Source organism: Garra rufa, chromosome 18 (assembly GCF_049309525.1).
Source record: "Garra rufa chromosome 18, GarRuf1.0, whole genome shotgun sequence".
NCBI classification, from domain to species: Eukaryota; Metazoa; Chordata; class Actinopteri; order Cypriniformes; family Cyprinidae; genus Garra; species Garra rufa.
Window position 1 is genome coordinate 41148777 of NC_133378.1, and position 19689 is coordinate 41168465.

At 36.5% G+C, this 19689-nt stretch overlaps 1 protein-coding gene across 1 annotated transcript in view; it reads right to left on the reverse strand.

The window, feature by feature from the left end:
- The window catches only part of LOC141290900 (broad substrate specificity ATP-binding cassette transporter ABCG2-like), a 44807-nt gene that overhangs the window by 22362 nt on the left and 2756 nt on the right, over positions 1 to 19689 (reverse strand). Inside the window, exons 3-10 of the mRNA XM_073823045.1 lie at positions 9608 to 9667; positions 7851 to 7965; positions 7258 to 7410; positions 6007 to 6164; positions 5075 to 5226; positions 4905 to 5006; positions 1161 to 1411; positions 27 to 109 (exon numbers count right to left, since the gene is read on the reverse strand). Of these exons, the coding sequence (XP_073679146.1) occupies positions 27 to 109; positions 1161 to 1411; positions 4905 to 5006; positions 5075 to 5226; positions 6007 to 6164; positions 7258 to 7410; positions 7851 to 7965; positions 9608 to 9667 (1074 nt within the window). The remainder of the gene's footprint in view (positions 1 to 26; positions 110 to 1160; positions 1412 to 4904; positions 5007 to 5074; positions 5227 to 6006; positions 6165 to 7257; positions 7411 to 7850; positions 7966 to 9607; positions 9668 to 19689) is intronic.

Here is a 19689-nt window from a genome sequence, read left to right on the forward strand (position 1 = left end):
AGTTGGGAGAAAGTGGTTTTTTATACCTGTTCTGAATGCCGCTCGCATTCTCCTTTACTCCAAAAAATATGGCACCAACAACCAGAGCCAGGAAAATCATGACCCCAATCTGGAGAAACAAGACTTGGATTAATACTGAAATATTAGCCTAAACCTATATCTTAAATCAAAACTGCAATTTTATTGTCTTATCATCATAGACAAAAAATAAAAGTGCATTAAATCATTGCAATATTCAGTGTTGCTTAAGTTTACATCACCAGCAAAATTATGTAAAATATATTGTGAATATTTCATTAATCAAACCAAATTCATAATAATGTACAACCAAAGTTGACGAAAATCCAACAAGTCATAAAATTATGTAAAATTAATATAAATCATTATGAAATTAAAACAATCAAAATAAGACACTAAAATATTTTATATTTTATGTTTACCTGCATGACTTATATTTTACAAAAACTAAAACGATGTTAAAACAAAATTACTTGAAATGAAACAAAATAACAAAAATAAAATATTTTACTTACAATAACATTCAAAAACTGATCTTATTATTTCAGCAAGTTATAATAAGCAGAAATAACAAAAACAAAAATAATTAAATTAAAAATTAAAAATATATAGACATAATATAGACAAAATAATGAAAATGACTAACAAAAAATGACTAACTGAAATGGCAAAAATCTATATTAGAGCTGCAAAACAATTTTGTCGCGATTAATCTTTTAAAATAAAAATTTATGTGTGCATACTATATTTGTCTGTACTGTGTATAATTATGTATATATAAATACACAATATTTGTATGTTTTGTGGGAATTTGTATGTAAAAACTTGTATATAATTTATATTATATATAAATATAAATATTTTACATATAAATCTAACATTTTTTCCTTAATATATGCATGTATGTGTGTGTATTTTATATACATAATAAATATACACAGTACACACATACAGTATGTAAATATTTTTTTTTTAAATCAAATCACGACTAATCGTTTTGCAGCTCTAATCTATATACATAAAAACTATACTAGTATCTCAGTGTAACTAAAATAACATCTAAGCGGTACTTCAGTTAAATATTTCAGCTTAAAGGCTTATAGAAACTTCTATGAATGCCTGATGTAGACAGTGGAGCTGACCTGAGCGAATGAGGTCTGTGGGTTCAGCATGAGGTTCCTAAAGGTTCTCTTGAGGACCCATTTGAACTGATGAAAGAAGGACGTGCTGTAGGTGATGGTTCTGGATTTGGATTGTGTGCTGTAGTTCTGTCCCTGAACAATTCGTTCCAGCTCGCTTTTGGTCTCTTTGTAGCTAACGCTGTTCTTGTATTCCTCCACTAAACGATCCTCGATGCCCTTTAGAGATGAACTCAGCTGCTCCTGGTCCAGTTCTGACACCAAAAACACATATGATCAATTACACATTCTGGGGTTACATGCATAATCCATGATCCCTGAATAGGAAAAGAGATGCTGCGTAGCGAAGGTGTCTGAACCCCATATCAAATCACACTACCTCATACCACCCAATAATATTGAAATCCTCAGATTCTTTACAGAAGTAATCTCTTCAGCAGCGCAAGAAGCTTGGCAGCAAACTCAACGAAACATTACCTAGGTTCACTCAACTCTGCGTAGCAATGAGGCAATGGCAACAATATACCACAAATGCCAAGCTAAGCGCTGCCGCATCTGGCCCGAAGAGTGGGAACCATACTAAACTCAGCTGGCTGGTTCATGCGGAAAGTACCCGAGAACCAGGAGCTGCATCCATATCAAAGTTTGTGGGGAGAACCACCCTGCCACAACACAGATATCATCCAAAAGGTCCTCTTTAAAAAGAGCCTGGAAAGATGCAACACTCCTAGTAGAGTGCGCTCTATGGTCTAGAAGTGAAGGGAGGCTCCAGACCTCATAAGACCTCAATGAGAAATCCTGTGCTTGGCTGGCACCAAATCACACTAGCAATTGGGATGACTTCCGCCCAAGGATAGAGTGGCCCACTTAAATCATTAGGGACCAACCAAGGCATAAAATCTCTCTTTTTCACCTTTTAGGAAACATTGGTTATGCATGTAACCCGAGAAATTCCCTTTCATTGGTTCATAGGCTGCATCTAAATCCAGGTTTTTGGAGAGGACCATCCTGCATCAACACAGATATCCTTTTGAAGCGACCTCTTTAAAAAGAGCCTGGGAAGATGCAACACCTAAGGTCTAGAAGTGAAAGGAGGCTCCAGACCTCATAAGCTAGAGTCTCATTGGTTTCTCACCAAATGAGAAATCCTGTGCTTGGCTGGCACCAAAGCACACAAGCAAATTGGGATGACTTGTGCCACAGGACCCACATAAATCTTTATGGCTCAACCAGGGCATCAAATATCTCTTTCCCTATTCAGGAAACTTGGGTCATGCATGTAACCAGAGAAATTCCATTTCATTGGTTCATAAGCTGCATCAAAATCCAGGTTTGTAGGGAGGACCACCCTGACGCAACACAGATATCTTTCGAAGGGACCTCATTAAAAAAACCCTGGGAAGATGCAACACTCCTAGTAGAGTGCGCTCTAAGGTCTAGAAGTGAAGGGAGGCTACAGACCTCATAAGCTAGAGAGATAGGGCATCTCCCCAATGAGAAATCCTGTGCTTGGCTGGCACCAAAGCACACTGGCAATTGAGTGACCCACATAAATCTTTAGGTCCCAAACAGGGCATTCTCTTGCAGAAATTCCAGCCCTGAGACAATTGGGCAGTTGATTGGTTCCTTTGCATGAGCTGCAAGCCAATACTTGAAAACCTTCCAAATGCCTGAGCATTATCCTGAACACCAGCATGGAGATCAGAAGCCACCACTGGTTGCCACTGATCGACTACAACCACAGACTCCGTTTCTTAGGACAAGGGTGCCAAATCCTGCCCTGGAGTTGAGATAGTAGGTCCTGATTTGAATCTCTCACAGGATTTGTTCCACCAGGGAAGTCAACTCCAAGAACCACGACTGGGATGACCAGAACAGGGCCACCAACCGGATTCTGGTTCAGCCATTCTGCAAAGAACTGCAGTAATCAATTAGAGTCTGAGATCCAGCAAAACATGAGCGAAAATGTCTATCCCAGGGGCACCGGGAGGTTCCACCTGACCCGACTTGCTCTCACCACTTCATAGTACCCCGTACATGAACTGCTCTTAAGGAAAGGAACCTGCCTTGAGTCCAGAGGAGACAACACGCATGTCTGTTCAGAAACCTCCCTGGTGGTTTATGTGAGACACCACTGCCATAATGTCCATCCTGACTAGAACATGACAACCCATCAGAAACAAAAAGAAGTGACCCAAGGATAGAAAGATGCCACGCAACTTTAGGCAATGTGTGTCATGAGAGAAGCTTGCATGTTCAGTTGTCACTAGCTGGTCTTCCCTCAAAGACCATGTCCTAACCCGTCATGGAGGCATCCATCATCATAATCTGACGACGAGAGACAGGACCCATCCTGACCCCTTGTAACAAAAAAGTAGTATCTCTCCTCTTCCAGAGAGCATGAAAGCACTTGTGCAAGAAGAGAGCCAGCCAGCCTCATGTGAAGCAGTCCCAGTGGGAGTACGGGAGAGGCTGCCATCACGAGACCCAGAAGTCTGCGGTATGTGCACACCATGACATGATGGTTAAGCCTAAAGTGTGCCAAACACACTCAGAGAATAGAAACCCAAGCAGGTGCCAAACAGTGAATTGAGCTGGAGCCCCAAGAAAGTTTATTGGATAAGTAGTTAAGACATTCTTCTGGGAGTTCAGCTTGAGGCCAAGAGACTGAATATGGAAGCAAGAATGTCCCTGTAAAGAGACACCAGCTTGCTTGACCCAAAATGAGCCAATCGCCCAGGAAGTTTAGCACACGAATGGCCTGGAGCCTCAAAGGGGCCAGAACTCCATCCCATCCAGATAGAAGTGGAGGTGTGTTCTAGCACAGGAACTGGAGCATCTAACGAGGGGAGAAAGCGTGACATAACTTTGATCTTCAGTACTGGAAGAGGAACTTCAAGATATTGTGGAACTCTGAATACTATAACCTGTATGCCGGTGAATATATTTGAATTCTTCTGGCATTTCATGGGGGTACAGATGTGTTAGAATGGTCAGTCTACACACAGAGGCATTTAACACATTTATTGTGAGGTTTGTCGCAGTGACGAAGATCCATTGCACTTAAAAGCAAAGAGAACGAAGCAAGTTTACTTGATACGGTCACTCAAGCACAAAAACAGGTAATCCAAGGAAAAAAACTCAGAGAAGCCAAACTTGCATGGGCCAGATAAACCTCTTCTGAAATAGAGAAATCAGACGAGTTGAGGGCATGCTCACTATTACTATGGGAGTGACATAGCATTGATGAGGAACCAATAAATTTGGTCAGTAAATTGGTGTGATTTCATACAGGTTTCAGAAAATCAACACTGCCCAGGGGTTCCCATTGTGTCATCGCTATGCAGTGTTGAGTGAACCTATGGAAGACTAACATGCCCATCTCAGTTGGTATCATTTGCTAAAAAGAGAAATAGAACTATGTGGACAGTTTTCCAACATATAACGTCTTTGCGTTGCAGGCATCCCAAGTTTGAATCCCAGCTTGATGACCTTTCCCTCTCCTACTTTGCTTTCTGTCCACTTTACACTATCCTGTCTTTATAAAGGCAAAATGGCAAAAACACATCTTTTAAAAACTATAATATTTATATAATTATTAAACATTCGCATTAAAGCTTAAAAACATTTTTACATTTTTTAACAAACCGTCTATTCCTGTCTAAGTAGTGGTTTCTAATTTAAATAAGCTGCAAAGTGGCCTTTTTATTGCAAGAAAACCATCATACAGAAGGGAAACTGCTGTACCCTCATTGTCGTATATCTTGTTGAGAGCGACGGCGGTGGAGTCTCCATTGATGACATCCAGGAAGAAATCAGCAGGGTTGTTATGAGGTTCACAGGTGTATCCTGACACACACACAGCAGACATCAGTATCAGGATGTGAGGATCTGTTTGTGTTTGTGTGTTTTCATACCAATCTGACTGAAGTAGTTTAGGGCGTCTTGAGCCGGGCCGTGATAAACCAGTCTTCCTCCCACCAGCAGCGTGAGGCTGTCAAACAGCCGGTAGATAGAGTAGCGCGGCTGATGGATGGACAAGATGATGGTGCGGCCGCTGTTCGCCATTCTGAACAGAACACAAGTCAAACATACGGGACTGTTAAAATGGTTAAAAACACTCATGATAATGTCAGTGTTGTATTTTAATTTTTAAATGTAGTTAATTAAATTTTTAAATAAATGTATTAATTTAGAAATAAAATGTGTATAAAGATATTAGTTGTTATTAAATGCATAAATAATTTACATAAATGCTTATATATAAATTAACAAGTCATAAGGTTAATTTTTTTCAAAACTGAGATGTATATAGAATATGAAAGCTCAGTAAATAAGCTTTCTGTTGATGTATGGTTTGTTAGGATAGGACAATATTTGGCCAAGATACATCTATTTATATACCTGGAATCTGAGGGTGCAAAAAAATCCAAATCCTGAGAAAATCACCTTTAAAGTTGTCCAAATTAGGTTCTTAGCAATGCATATTACTTATCAAAAACTACATTTTGATAGGTTTACAGTAGGAATTTTACAAAAAATCTTCATGGAACATGATCTTTCCTTAATTTCCTAATGATTTTTGGCCTAAAAGAAAAATCAATAATTTTGACCCATGCAATGTATTTTTGGCTATTTCAACAAACATACCCCAGCGACTTAAGACTGGTTTTGTGGTCCAGGGTCACATATGAAACATAAAAGATTTGCCCCACTGTGAATTGGTTTTCTAATGGGATAGACTGGACCATTTTAAAACTATTACACACCTTAACTTGAAATGAACAACTCTTTCTCGAGATTTAGGTATGGAATATGATTTTGTGGGACGTCCCGTGTATAAACACACCTCTTGAGCAGCATGAGGACAGAGTTGGCCGTACTAGCATCCAGGCCGGTAGTGGGTTCATCCAGGAAAAGCACCGGCGGATCAATGATCAGTTCCATGCCGATGTTCGTCCTCTTCCTCTCTCCACCTGAAACACCACGAATCAGCTGCGTGCCCACCTGTAAAACCAGCCAATCAGAGCAGCCGTGAATGCAAGTCCCGCCCTCTAAACCCAATAATCAACTTCAATACTGACTTTGTCAAATTCATCATAATTTCCATTTTTTGCTTATATGTGACCCTGGAGCACAAAACCAGTCTTTAGTAGCACAAATAGGTATATTTATCTTAAGTGGTATAAATAGGGTACATTTGTAGCAATAGGCAAAAATATTGGGTCAAAATTATAGATTTTCCCTTTGTGCCAAAAATCATAAGGATATTAAGTAAAGATAATGTTCATGTTCTTTTTGTAAATTTCCTACCATAAATATGCTTTGCTGAGAAATCCATTTGGACAACTTTAAATGTGATTTTCTCAATATTTAGATTCCAGATTTTCAAATAGTTGTATCTCGGCCAAATATTGTCCTATCCTAACAAACAATACATCATTGGAAAGCTTATTTATCACTTAAATAAATCGCAATGTAAAAAAAAATTACCTTTATGACTTTGGTCCAGGGTCTCACACACACACAGATATATAGAATTTTTATTTTATGTTTTGTTGTGTTTGTTTATTATTTAAGTATGTCTATGTAGTTCATCAATTGTCATTTGCTACTTTTAGTTTATTTATAGTTATTTATATATTTATTAAGTTGATATGTTTGTTAATATTTTTAATTAAATGTAAAAAGTTTTTTTTTTAATATTTTCTTTAATTTAACATTTTTGCAATTTTGCTGTGTGTTTCTGACATTTTTTTTCATATTTTTTTAAATGCATTTTAAATGTATTTTTTAGTAATTTTTATTTCTCAGTTTTAGGATGGGCTGAAACTAGTAAGGAAACTTTATTTACGTTTTCATTGCATTTCATTATTTAAAATTTTAATTTTTACTTATTTGTTTGGTATGTTTTATCTAGCTATGCTTTTAAGGGTTAAAAAAACACTTGAAACTACCCATTTTGTTTATTGACTCATAAGAAAGCTAAGTTGTATTTGTTTAGTCTATAATAATTATTAATCATGTAATGAGGCATCGACAGTAGTCTGTGTTGATTTCAGATGTATTCAGTCAGATGAATGTGTGTTTGGTTTGTTACCCGTGAATCAGCCACTTTGCTCAATCCCAGCTCCTGAATGAGTTTCTCAACCTTCTCATCTTTTTCTTTCTGACTGATCGACTTCGGAAGCCGTAAAGCCGCTGAGAAACGCAGATTCTCGCGAACCGTCAGTGTCCCCATGACCACGTCATCCTGCAAAAAACACCAGGTCTGTGTTTAAACCATGACAGAGCACTTTCTTAATGCACGTTTAGTAAAGGTCCTCTAGGAAGGAAGCAGGGCGTCTCATGACACAGCTTGTGCTATGTGAAAACACAAGCAGCCGTTTAGTCATGGATTGTGTGAAACTGCATTTGCAGAAGGAAAACCAACTAAACTGCTGAACGGTTTCAGTCCAGCTCTTCTAATCTTAGTCAGCAATGCCAAAACTGCTCCTAGTCATGATACACATTCTACAGAATAATGAGTTCCTGTTTTAAATGCTGAAGTCAGTTTTTAAGAGTTTGTGCTCCAGACGTTAGTGATTTCTCACATTAGTGTCATTGAGGAGAACATCCTGCTACTTTACTGAGGTAACAGAAGAAAGTAGTGTACTAAATAAGTAATGTAGTAAGTGTTTGTGTGGTTTCTACCTGCACTACGTATCCAGACAGACATTTGAAGTTTGGAGGTTGTGGAGCTCCGTCTATAAGAACCTCTCCAGAGAGACCAGCAGGATCCTTACGAGCGGCCAGAACGTCCAGAAACCTTCAGGAAAACATTAAATAAATAAAATAAACATCTAAAGTATTTAAACTTATAGTTATTATTCTTCTGAGACTATAATGATCAACTCTAACTCCTCCCAGAGCTTTAACTCTACAAACTCAAAACTCAGGCCAGATCTTCAGACTGATCTGACTCCAGTTGCTATATCTTTTCTAACTGATCAGACTCACGGTTTTCCTAAAAATGACGATTAAAACTCCCATAGACTTACATTGAAGGAATGTTCAAATGAGTCAGATCTATTCTATCTGTTTATCAACTTGCTAATCATACTAATAACATGCTGATGCTAGAATCATGTTAACAACATGCTAATTATGCTAGAAACATACTAGCAACTTGGCAATAATGCTGGAAGCATGCTAACAACATGCTAATCATCCTAAAATCATGCTAGCAACTGCTACTCATGCTAGAAACAGGCTAGCAACATGTTAATCATGCTAAAAACTAGCAATATGCTAGAAACGTGTTAATTATGCTAGAAACATGCTAGCAATTTATTAATCATGCTACAAATGTGCTAGAAACATGTTAACCATGCTAACAACTTGCTAATCATGCTAACAACATGCTTGCAACTTGCTAATCATGCTAGAAACATACCAACAACTTGCTAATCATGCTAGAAACAGGTTAGCAATTTGCTAATCATGCTATAAATATGCTAGAAACTTGTTAATCATGCTAAAAACATACTAGCAACTTGGCAATAATGCTGGAATCATGCTAGCAACATGCTAATCATGCTAAAATCATGCTAGCAACTGCTAATCATGCTAGAAACAGTCTAGCTACATGGTAATTACGTTAGAAAAATGCTAGAAACATGTAAATCATGCTAAAAACTAGCAATATGCTAGAAACGTGTTAATTATGCTAGAAACATGCTAGAAACATGTCAATCATGCTAAAAACTAGCAAAATGCTAGAAACGTGTTAATTATGCTAGAAACATGCTAGAAACATGTTAATCATGCTAAAAACTAGCAATATGCTAGAAACGTGTTAATTATGCTAGAAACATGCTAGAAACATGTTAATCATGCTAAAAACTAACAATATGCTAGAAACGTGTTAATCATGCTAGAAAAATGCTAGAAACATGTTAATCATGCTAAAAACTAGCAATATGTTAAAAAACGTGTTAATAATGCTAGAAACATGCTAGTAATTTATCAATCATGCTACAAATGTGCTAGAAACATGTTAACCATGCTAGGAACATGCTAGCTAGCAACTTGCTAATCATGCTAACAACATGCTTGCAACTTGCTAATCATGCTAGAAACATACTAATAACTTGCTAATCATGCTAGAAACAGGTTAGCAATTTGCTAATCATGCTAGAAATGTGCTAGAAACAGGTTAACCATGCTAGCAACTTGCTAATCATACTAACAACATGCTTGCAACTTGCTAATCATGCTAGAAACATGCTAGCAACTTGCTAATCATGCTACAAACATGTTAATCATGTTAGAAACATACCAGCAACTTGCTTTTAAACTTTTTTATAGTTTTAAACTTCTTAAACCTCCTAAACTTCTTAAAACTTATTTTTTTAATGTTTTAATTGTATACATCTAATAATTTCACATGGACAGACGGACGGACATACGATGATTTCCCGCTCCCTGTGGCTCCTAATATGGCGTTCAGTCCTTGTCTCATGATACCACTAGAGGGAAAAAAAACAAAAAACACAGAATTACTTCATAATTATCACTGCCATGTTTTCATTATCACATAAATCACACAAAACAAGTTTAAACCAAACTTTGCATTTCTCTCTGGAAGACAATTGTATTAAAAGCAGAGATGGGAAGTAACAAGTACAAATACTTCATTACTGTACTTAAGTAGAATTTTGGGGTATCTATACTTGACTTCACTACTTATTTTTGTGCCAACTTTCTACTTTTACTTCGTACATTTTAGCATTAGTATCTGTACTTCCTACTCCCTACATTTTCAAATCAGCGTCGTTGTTTTTGCGTTTAAATATTATGCCATTTCGCAACACATTTGACCCATCATCCATGTCAATAATATGCGCCATGCATACAACAGACTGATTGGTTCACACTTAGAAATGTATGTAAACACACACAGACAAGACAATCCTATTGGTGCATTTGTTTTTATACGCTCTGACACGCACAAGACGTTAAACGTAAAACGATTTAAAAAAAAAACTAAAAACGGTTTGTCCACCAAGAAGCATAACGTACTGATTAAACTGCTGAAATGACTGATAAAACTGGTGAGGGCACTCAAAGATCTACACATGATCTCCTGTTGTTTTGAAGTTAGTCATAGGTTGGACACGAAGTGTGTTGTTGATGGATAATATTTGTTTATTAATATCTATTAGCATAGTCCAATAAACTTTTCCCTAAAATGGTGGTTTTGTCCTTCGCAAGGTTACTTTATACTTTTATAGTTTAAGTATGTTTTAGAGCCTGTACTTTTTACTTTAACTTGAGTAAAAATTTGAGTCAATACTTCTGATTAAAGTGACTTGTTAAAAGACTTGTTTGCTTGACTTCAGTGAAAATTTACATTTACCTAGTGGACTAATGTAAGGTGACATAATTCATATGCATGAGCTCAGCTGATTTGTTGGGTGAGGAATCGCTGGAGCTCATGTGTTTGACTGATAGAGATAAAATCATTCCAAGAGTTCAGATGAGGAAATAAACATCCACAGTCACGCACACTTACACAAACTGCTGGACACACATAGGTTAATGATCAAACTCACCTGACATCCTCTGATGAGCCGATGCTGGCTATCTCTCATACAAACACTGTATAAGGGTCACGTACTATGCTTTATTCAACAGGATTTTTAATAGCATATATATATAGAGAGAGAGAGAGAGAGTGAGAGAAATCATGGAGGGGTATAAAATTTTCAGCATAGGTGCATTTCCCCTGTGAGAGACAGAATCTAAAAATAAAAATCTGGAAATCACATTGTACGATTTAACAATTTATTTGTGAATTACTGTGTCAAATAAGTATTTGATCACTTGCTTTTCAGCCAGATTTCTGACCCTCAAAGGCCTGTTATTTTGCTTTTAAATAGTCCAGCTACACTCTGCTCATGATTCTAAATTAGTAGCACCTGTTTGAGGTCGTTAGCTGTCATAAAGACACCTGTGCACGCCACAATCAGCCAAAGTCTAAGTAGCATCATGGGCAAAACCAAAGAGCTGTCAAAAGACACAAGAGACATAATTGTAGACCTTCACAAAGCTGGAAGGGGCTACGGGGCAATTACTAAGCAGCTTGGTCGAAAAAGAACAACTGTTAGTACAATTGTCAGAAAATGGAAGAGGCTAATGATGACTGTAAATGTCCCTCGGACTGGGGCCCCACGGAAGATCTCTCCTCGTGGGGTATCAATGATGCTAAGAATGGTGAAGAATCAGCCCAGAACTACACTGGAGGAGCTGGTCAATGCCGAGAAGAGAGCTGGGACCATCGTTTCCAAGGCTACTATCAGTAATACACTATGACGTCATGGTTTAAAATCTTGCATCACACGGAAGGTTCCCCTGCTTAAGTCAGCCCATGTCCAGACCCATCTGAAGTCTGCCAGAGACCATCTGGATGATCCAGAGGAGTCATGGGAGAAAGTCCTGTGGTAAGATGAGACCAGAGTAGAACTTTTTGGTCTTAACTCCATTCGCCGTGTTTGGAGGAAGAAGAATGATGAGTATCATCCCAATAATACCATACCTACAGTGAAGCACGGGGCTGGAAGCATCATGCTCTGGGGGTGTTTTTCTGCACAGGGGACAGGACGACTGCACTGTATTACAGAGAGGATGAACAGGGCCATGTATTGTGACATATTGGGCAAAAACTGCCTTCCCTCAGTCAGATCATTAAAGATGGGTCGTGGCTGGGTCTTCCAACATGACAATGACCCAAAGCACACAGCCAGGAAAACCAAGGAGTGGCTCCGTAAGAAGCATATCAAGGTTCTGGAGTGGCCTAGCCAGTCTCCAGACCTAAATCCAATAGAAAATCTTTGGAGGGAGCTGAAACTCAAGTGTTGCTCAGCAACAGCCCCGAAACCTGACAGATCTAGAGAAGATCTGTATGGAGGAGTGGGCCAAAATCCCTCCTGCAGTGTGTGCAAACCTGGTGAAGGAACCGTTTGACCTCTGTAATTGTTAACAAAGGCTTCTGTACCAAATATTAGCATTTTTTGACTCAAGTGATCAAATACTTATTTGACACAGTAATTAACAAATAAATTGTTAAAAACTCATACAATGTGATTTCCGGATTTTTATTTTTAGATTCTGTCTCTCACAGTGGAAATGCACCGATGCTGAAAATTGTAGACCCCTCCATGATTTCTAAGTAATAGAACTTGCAAAATCACAGGATGATCAAATACTTGTTGACCTCATTGTGTATATATACAGTCGTGGCCAAAAGTTTTGAGAATGACACAAATATTATTTTTCACAAAGTTTGCTGCTAAACTGCTTTCAGATCTTTGTTTCAGTTGTTTCTGTGATGTACTGAAATATAATAACAAGCACTTCATACGTTTCAAAGGCTTTTATCGACAATTACATGACATTTATGCAAAGAGTCAGTATTTGCAGTGTTGGCCCTTCTTTTTCAGGACCTCTGCAATTCGACTGGGCATGCTCTCAATCAACTTCTGGGCCAAATCCTGACTGATAGCAACCTATTTTTTCATAGTCACTTCTTGGAGTTTGTCAGAATTAGTGGGTTTTTGTTTGTCCACCCGCCTCTTGAGGATTGACCACAAGTTTTAAGATCTGGGGAGTTTCCAGGCCATGGACCCAAAATATCAATGTTTTGGTCCCCGAGCCACTTAGTTATCACTTTTGCCTTATGGCACGGTGCTCCATCGTGCTGGAAAATGCATTGTTCTTCACCAAACTGTTGTTGGATTGTTGGAAGAAGTTGCTGTTGGAGGGTGTTTTGGTACCATTCTTTATTCATGGCTGTGTTTTTGGGCAAAATTGTGAGTGAGCCCACTCCCTTGGATGAGAAGCAACCCCACACATGAATGGTCTCAGGATGCTTTACTGTTGGCATGACACAGGACTGATGGTAGCGCTCACCTTTTCTTCTCCGGACAAGCCTTTTTCCAGATGCCCCAAACAATCGGAAAGAGGCTTCATCGGAGAATATGACTTTGCCCCAGTCCTCAGCAGTCCATTCGCCATACTTTTTGCAGAAGATCAATCTGTCCCTGATGTTTTTTTTGGAGAGAAGTGGCTTCTTTGCTGCCCTTCTTGACACCAGGCCATCTTCCAAAAGTCTTGGCCTCACTGTGCGTTCAGATGCGCTCACACCTGCCTGCTGCCATTCCTGAGCAAGCTCTGCACTGGTGGCACTCCGATCCCGCAGCTCAGTCCTCTTTAGGAGACCATCCTGGCGCTTGCTGGACTTTCTTGGACGCCCTGAAGCCTTCTTAACCCCCTGGGGCCGACGGTCACGCCGGCGTGACCAACCTACTTTTTTTAAGATCAGGGCAAAAGACACTAAAAATGCTCTGTCGGTTTAAGTCATACACATTAGAGATATACATCAATGGAAACTGTAAAGCGTGTACTTTTATTTGGGCACACTCAAAAGAACAGCAGAAAGTTGTGTTTTTTTATTTAGAATAAAGAAAACAAACAGGGTGATTTCTGTTTTCTCTGTCTCCGTGAACTGCTTTTAGAAATGCGTCACTTATATCATTCAAACTCGGTGAATATTTAGCACACAAACCTAAAAGTGGTATCTACTGAAAGCTTGAGATTTATGCTTTTAAACAAAGTAAGTTTTATCAAAAACAAATAATCTGTGATAAATTAATCTATATGAAACCAAGGAGATGTCTAGTCTATCCAGTTCCAACTAATTATCTCTAATGTGACCGCGCCCACTATCACGAAATCTTTTGCCATGCAAATTAGCCATGTGCTGCAGGCGCGGCAAGGACCTGAGTATCTGTACGCGAGGAAACTCCCACATCACTGCAACAAAGCAACATGACTTCAAGATCATCTTGGTTACAGTTTGTTACTGAATGAAGATATGCTGTGAGGAATAAGACTTATATGTACCTCAATCCTAAGAAGGACGCGATGCGACGCAAACCCAGCAGGAGGAGACATTTACATGAGTAAGTCTTACTTTCATTTTCCTACTAGCTTTCGCTGTTATTTACTTTGACAAAACATTAGAGTTGGGGTACTCGGACTTGTACTCGGACTCGAGTCCGGTCTCGAGTACAATTTTTAGCGGACTCGGACTTGTCACGGACTCGGATGCATTTTGACTCGGACTTGACTCGGACTTGAGCTTTTCGGACTCGGGAATTATTGCCGAGTCCAGCCGAGTCCAGGGACAGTTGATGGAAATTTTACTGACTCGATGCATTATTACGAAAGTGACATTCAGTATTATTGGCATGTGTTTTAAAGTCTTGCCGGTACTTGAAAGCCTGCCTCTCAGTCAGCGCACAATGCTGAATTAAACTCTTTCTCTATTGCTACACACTTACACGAAAGGTAATGTCAAAATGCATCGTCTTGGAGAGCATTCATGTAAATGCTATCGGTTTTGTGTTGAGTTAGAAATACAGATGTGTCAAAATATATGATCTGTGCGTCCGGTCTTAAAGCGACAGCAGTGTAAACCTGCCACAGACTGCGTCATAATCAAACAACAAAATAAAAAGAGAAAATCACTCACTGCTCTTGATTGAAGCAGTTTAGCAATTTTAATAAGAATCATCTATATTTATTATATACGGTGAAGATTGTAGAGAGTTTTATTTTTACATTTATTACTTCATTAAATGTTTGTAGTACACTATTTCTGTGGTATACTTTACTATATAGATCAATCTGAAAAACGTATAAAACTATTTCATTTGTATTTTGATTATTATATTTATTTATGCTTTTGCTTGTAATTAATTATTAGACTGTTTATTTTCCTTCAGTAAGCTTGAGAATGTTTTACTTACTTACTTGGGTTTGCATTATTTTCTAATAATTCAATGGCCCGTTGTCAATAGACCAATTTGGAGTAGACGTTACAGTTATGTCAGTAAAAAAATACTATTTAAACCTATAACATTTTACATTTACCTATTTTATCTCAGAATTCAGAATTTTTTTATGTCGTTTATATGTTGTATTTAAGACTTTAGAACTCAATTTAACACAGCAATAGCAAGTTTGTCAGTTCTGAGGGAAAAAATAAACTCATGACTTTAGCTGAGAGGAAAAGGGAGAATGTATTTTCTTATCAGAATTGTGAGATATAATCTCGAAATTGAGAAAATAAAGTCAGAATTTTATTCTTTTATTCCATGACTTCCATGTCATTAACCCTCACAGCCTCATTTTCATCTAAGAAAAATATGTCACTAGCTGTCCATCTCTTCACCTACCCCTCCCTTTATCACAGATTCATTCTTTTACTCGTAGGTACAGTCCTGTCCTTCCCTTATAATTCCCACATTGTCCTTCCCACATTCTAAAAGCTGTTTCACTCTGAAATATGTCATAATATCAAGTCAGTCATAACTTCTGTTACATGACTTTAAGTTTGCTGAGCAGGACACTAATGAGATGGTGTGAAATAAAAAAATCAAAATGGCAATATGCAACAGAGGTTTCCTTTTGTTACATTTAAATTGTCATTGCCTTATTGTAGTTGTACAAATTAAAACAAGGTTAAGATACTGACAAACAGTAGTTTTTAGTTGGACTCGGTCGGACTCGACTCGGACTCGACCCATTTGGACTCGGACTTGAGTCCGACTCGCCCCATTTTGGACTCGGACTTGACTCGGACTCGACTGGTTAAAGACTCGGACTCGACTCGGACTCGACTTACGTGGACTCGACCCAACACTACAAAACGTGTACACATTTTACTAGTTAGACTTATTCCAAACTAAAATTCCTGACTTTATCAAATGAAACATTATGAAGTACGTTTGATTGCATTGCATCTCTTACAATGGCAGGATATTTATAATGTTCTAGAAAAACGATGTGATTATGACTGTGAGATGCATTTATGACGATATCTTTATGAATGTAGAATCATACTTTATTTATTTATTTTATTGTATAACAGTGTAAAAGTAATATGAGTGCTTACACTGAATGTGTGTTTACATCACGTTTATTAGTAATATAGTGCTAATCGATAATTATTAGTTTCTTAGATATTACATGTCCTTTTTTTACATTAGTACAAATTCTAGAGTATAGACTGTATTCTGACAGATGATCCTGATATGATTTTTGGTTTGTTTTGTTTTTGTAGTGATCTCAAACCTGCTCAAAAGATGAATCCTGCCCTCTTTCCCATGAGTCCCTTCAAACTGTTTTCCTCTGAGAGCACTAGAAACTTGAGATGTTCAACTACACTGATATCAAGTGTAAAACAAGTTTTTGACTTTTTTTGTATTTTTTTAAGGGCACACAAAATAGCAGGTAAGATTTGTTTCATTTGTTGAACAGAATTCAGAAGAAGTTTTCAGAAATGCCACAAAGTCTGTGCACATCTGTGTGGTAAGATGAGGGAGCTCAATAATGTGTCTTGGACCTTCATTATGTATGTTTTGTTTATACAGTGATAGTAAATAAAATAAAAATAATCTAAAACTCCATTCTCTGAATCTTCTCACATTGTTTCAGTCATCATTGATGGGGCCATTAGGGAGGGCCCTTTTGTCTTTCAGGTGTGAATTGCTAAATATTCATGGGCCATTGCCACACCTATGAATAATCCCTTTCGATCACAAAACATGTTTTATAAAATTTAAATCAATATATTGTTTTCTCTGAACGAGTGAACGAGATGATTTTCACATCATTTGGTTGAAAAAATTCTAGCCTACGACATCCAATTATCTAAAGTCTTGTAAAGAAATGTCCTGTATGTGCTTCATGGCCTTATTTCAGTGACTTCAAAACTTTAGATTTTCAATAACCACGCATAAACATAGTTTTCTCAAAAACACAAACATGCACATTAATGTTGCTTGCATATTATTGTAGCCCAATATGTGCTGATTACAATGTAATCTGACTTTAACCATTCATATGTTTTTAAGATACTGAAAAAAGCACAAATGTCAGGGCATGTCAAAACTTCTTCAGGGCCCCAAAACACCTCAGGCCCCAGAGGGTTAACAATGCAGTGGAAAGTTTTTTTCAGGATTAAGTTAATTTTCATGGCAAAGAAGGACTATACAATTCATCTGATCACTCTTCATAATATTCTGGAGTATATGCAAATTGCTATTATAAAAATTTAAGCAGCAACTTTTCCAATTTCCAATATGTAATTCTCAAAACTTTTGGCCACGACTGTATATATATGCTCTCAAGCTGCATTTATTTGATTAAAAATATAGAAAAAAAAAACAATAATACTGCAAAATGTTATTACAATATAAATGAATGGTTTTTATTTTAATATACTTTAAAATATGATTTATTCCTGTGAGGCAAAGCTGAATATTCATCCGTTACTCAAGTATTCAGTGTCACATGAATCTTCAGAAATCATTCTAATATGCTTATTTAATTTATATTACATTTAAATATGTATTATGTTAATAAATATTTATAAACATTATATTATATTAATATACTTAATATAATATTTAAATATTATAGTATTTATTTATTTATTATGATCACATTCATGGCCTTACAAAATATTTAAGTAATATGTACTTTTTAATAAAAATATTTGCAAAATAATGCAAAGAAGGTCATTTTCATCGCCCAAACCATAAATAAATAAATAAAACTTATTTCATTTTAACTAGATACCAAGACAAAATATACAATTTCCATTTAGTTTAACTTCATGTGCTAAAATAACTAAAACTAAAATGAAAATTATTTTTAAAAAGTACTGTCAGGTTCATGGAATGTTATTCTGTGTTTTCCTAGTGTTTCTCCCCCTGTGATTCCTATGTTGTGGTTTCTTCCTGTGTCTCCCCCTAGTGTTTAGTCTGTATTGGTTTCCCCTTATGCCCATATTTGTACTTCCCCCTCGTTACCTTGATTGTGTACACCTGTCTTGTTTAGTTGCCATTCCCCTTTGGTTCTCTTTAAATAGGCGTTTGTTCCACATTCCCCTTGTCCAGTCTTGAAGTTACGTTGTGGTTATGTATTCCTGGATATTTGTTTGTTATTCATTAAATACGTGTTTGTTTTGTACTCCTGACACCTTCGTGTTTTTCTCTGGCTCCTTATCCTCTGCACACCGCACCCTAAATACATATAATTTTTTTGTTTTAAAAAAATGTCTTAGTTATTTGTAATTATTATTTATATTACACTTAAATATGTGATATGTTAATATTTATAAACCTATTATATTAATATACTTATTTAAATATTATAATATTTAATTATGATCACAGTCATGGCCTTACAAAATATTTAAGTAATATTTACTTTTTAATCAAAATATTTGATAAAAAAAATGCAAATAAGGACATTCTTATCAGGATTATTATAGTTAATGAAACCTAAAACCACAAATAAATAATTAAACAAAATTCATTTTATTTCAGTTAGATGCCAAGGCAAATTTCAAATTTCATTTAGTTTAACTTCATGTATTAAAATAAAAATACTTTTTAAAACGTATACAAAGATACAAGTACAAAAAGACATTTTAAAAACAAAAATGAATAAAACAAACACAACAAAATTACTCAACTTTAACAAAATAGAAAAATATTGATAAAAACGATATACTACAACACTAAAATAACACTACCAGGAAAAATATTAATTTATTTTAAATTAATAAAATTAATGTATTTAATTAAGTACATTTCTACTAAAGTATGTTTAATTAAGCACAATTTTAAAACTATCTGATTATAGTATTTACTATATGTAATGTATGCTCTTTAAAATATATATATATATATATATATATATATATATATACATTAAAAAGTAATATGTTTAAAAATCCATAAATGATATATTATTTATTTTATTTAAAATGCTACTATTTACAATTTTATTAATAAAATAAAAGAATTGCATTCTGAAAGGATACTGTCTAAATATAAATACTGTGTTCTGGCAGGATTTGTTGCATTATGGTAATGACAATTTGAAGGATTCATTTGTTAAATCAAAAAAATATCTAAATAAAAATGCAAAAAAAAAAATCTTTAAGCAACATAATTTTTAATATTTCGATCTTGGAGTGAAATGACGTAACATCAGATGGAGTGAAAAACACTGGTTTTGGAAAGAATTACGTGATCCAAACTTCTGTGATTCAGTCTGTTACAAAAGGCCAGCAAAACCAGACGCTTATCTAACAGCAGGGCAAAAGTCAAGGTTTGATGGCGCTCATCAGCACTAAGATAAAGTCTCACTGTGTTTATACTCTCAAAAGCCTCATTTAAGCTTGTGTTTTCCGTCCCGCACTGTGTGAAAGTTTAGTGCTATTGTTCAGCAGCGACTTTAATGTCGGACAATGACCTGAACTCAGCGGGTGCGAATACATAACAAAATCAGGTTATGAAACCATATTTGAGTAGACACGCACATGTGTTTGTGTGTTCATCACGGAGTGTGTGCTTGTATAACAATGCATTAGCATGCATGTAATGCCATGTCTACTGCAGCACGTACAAAC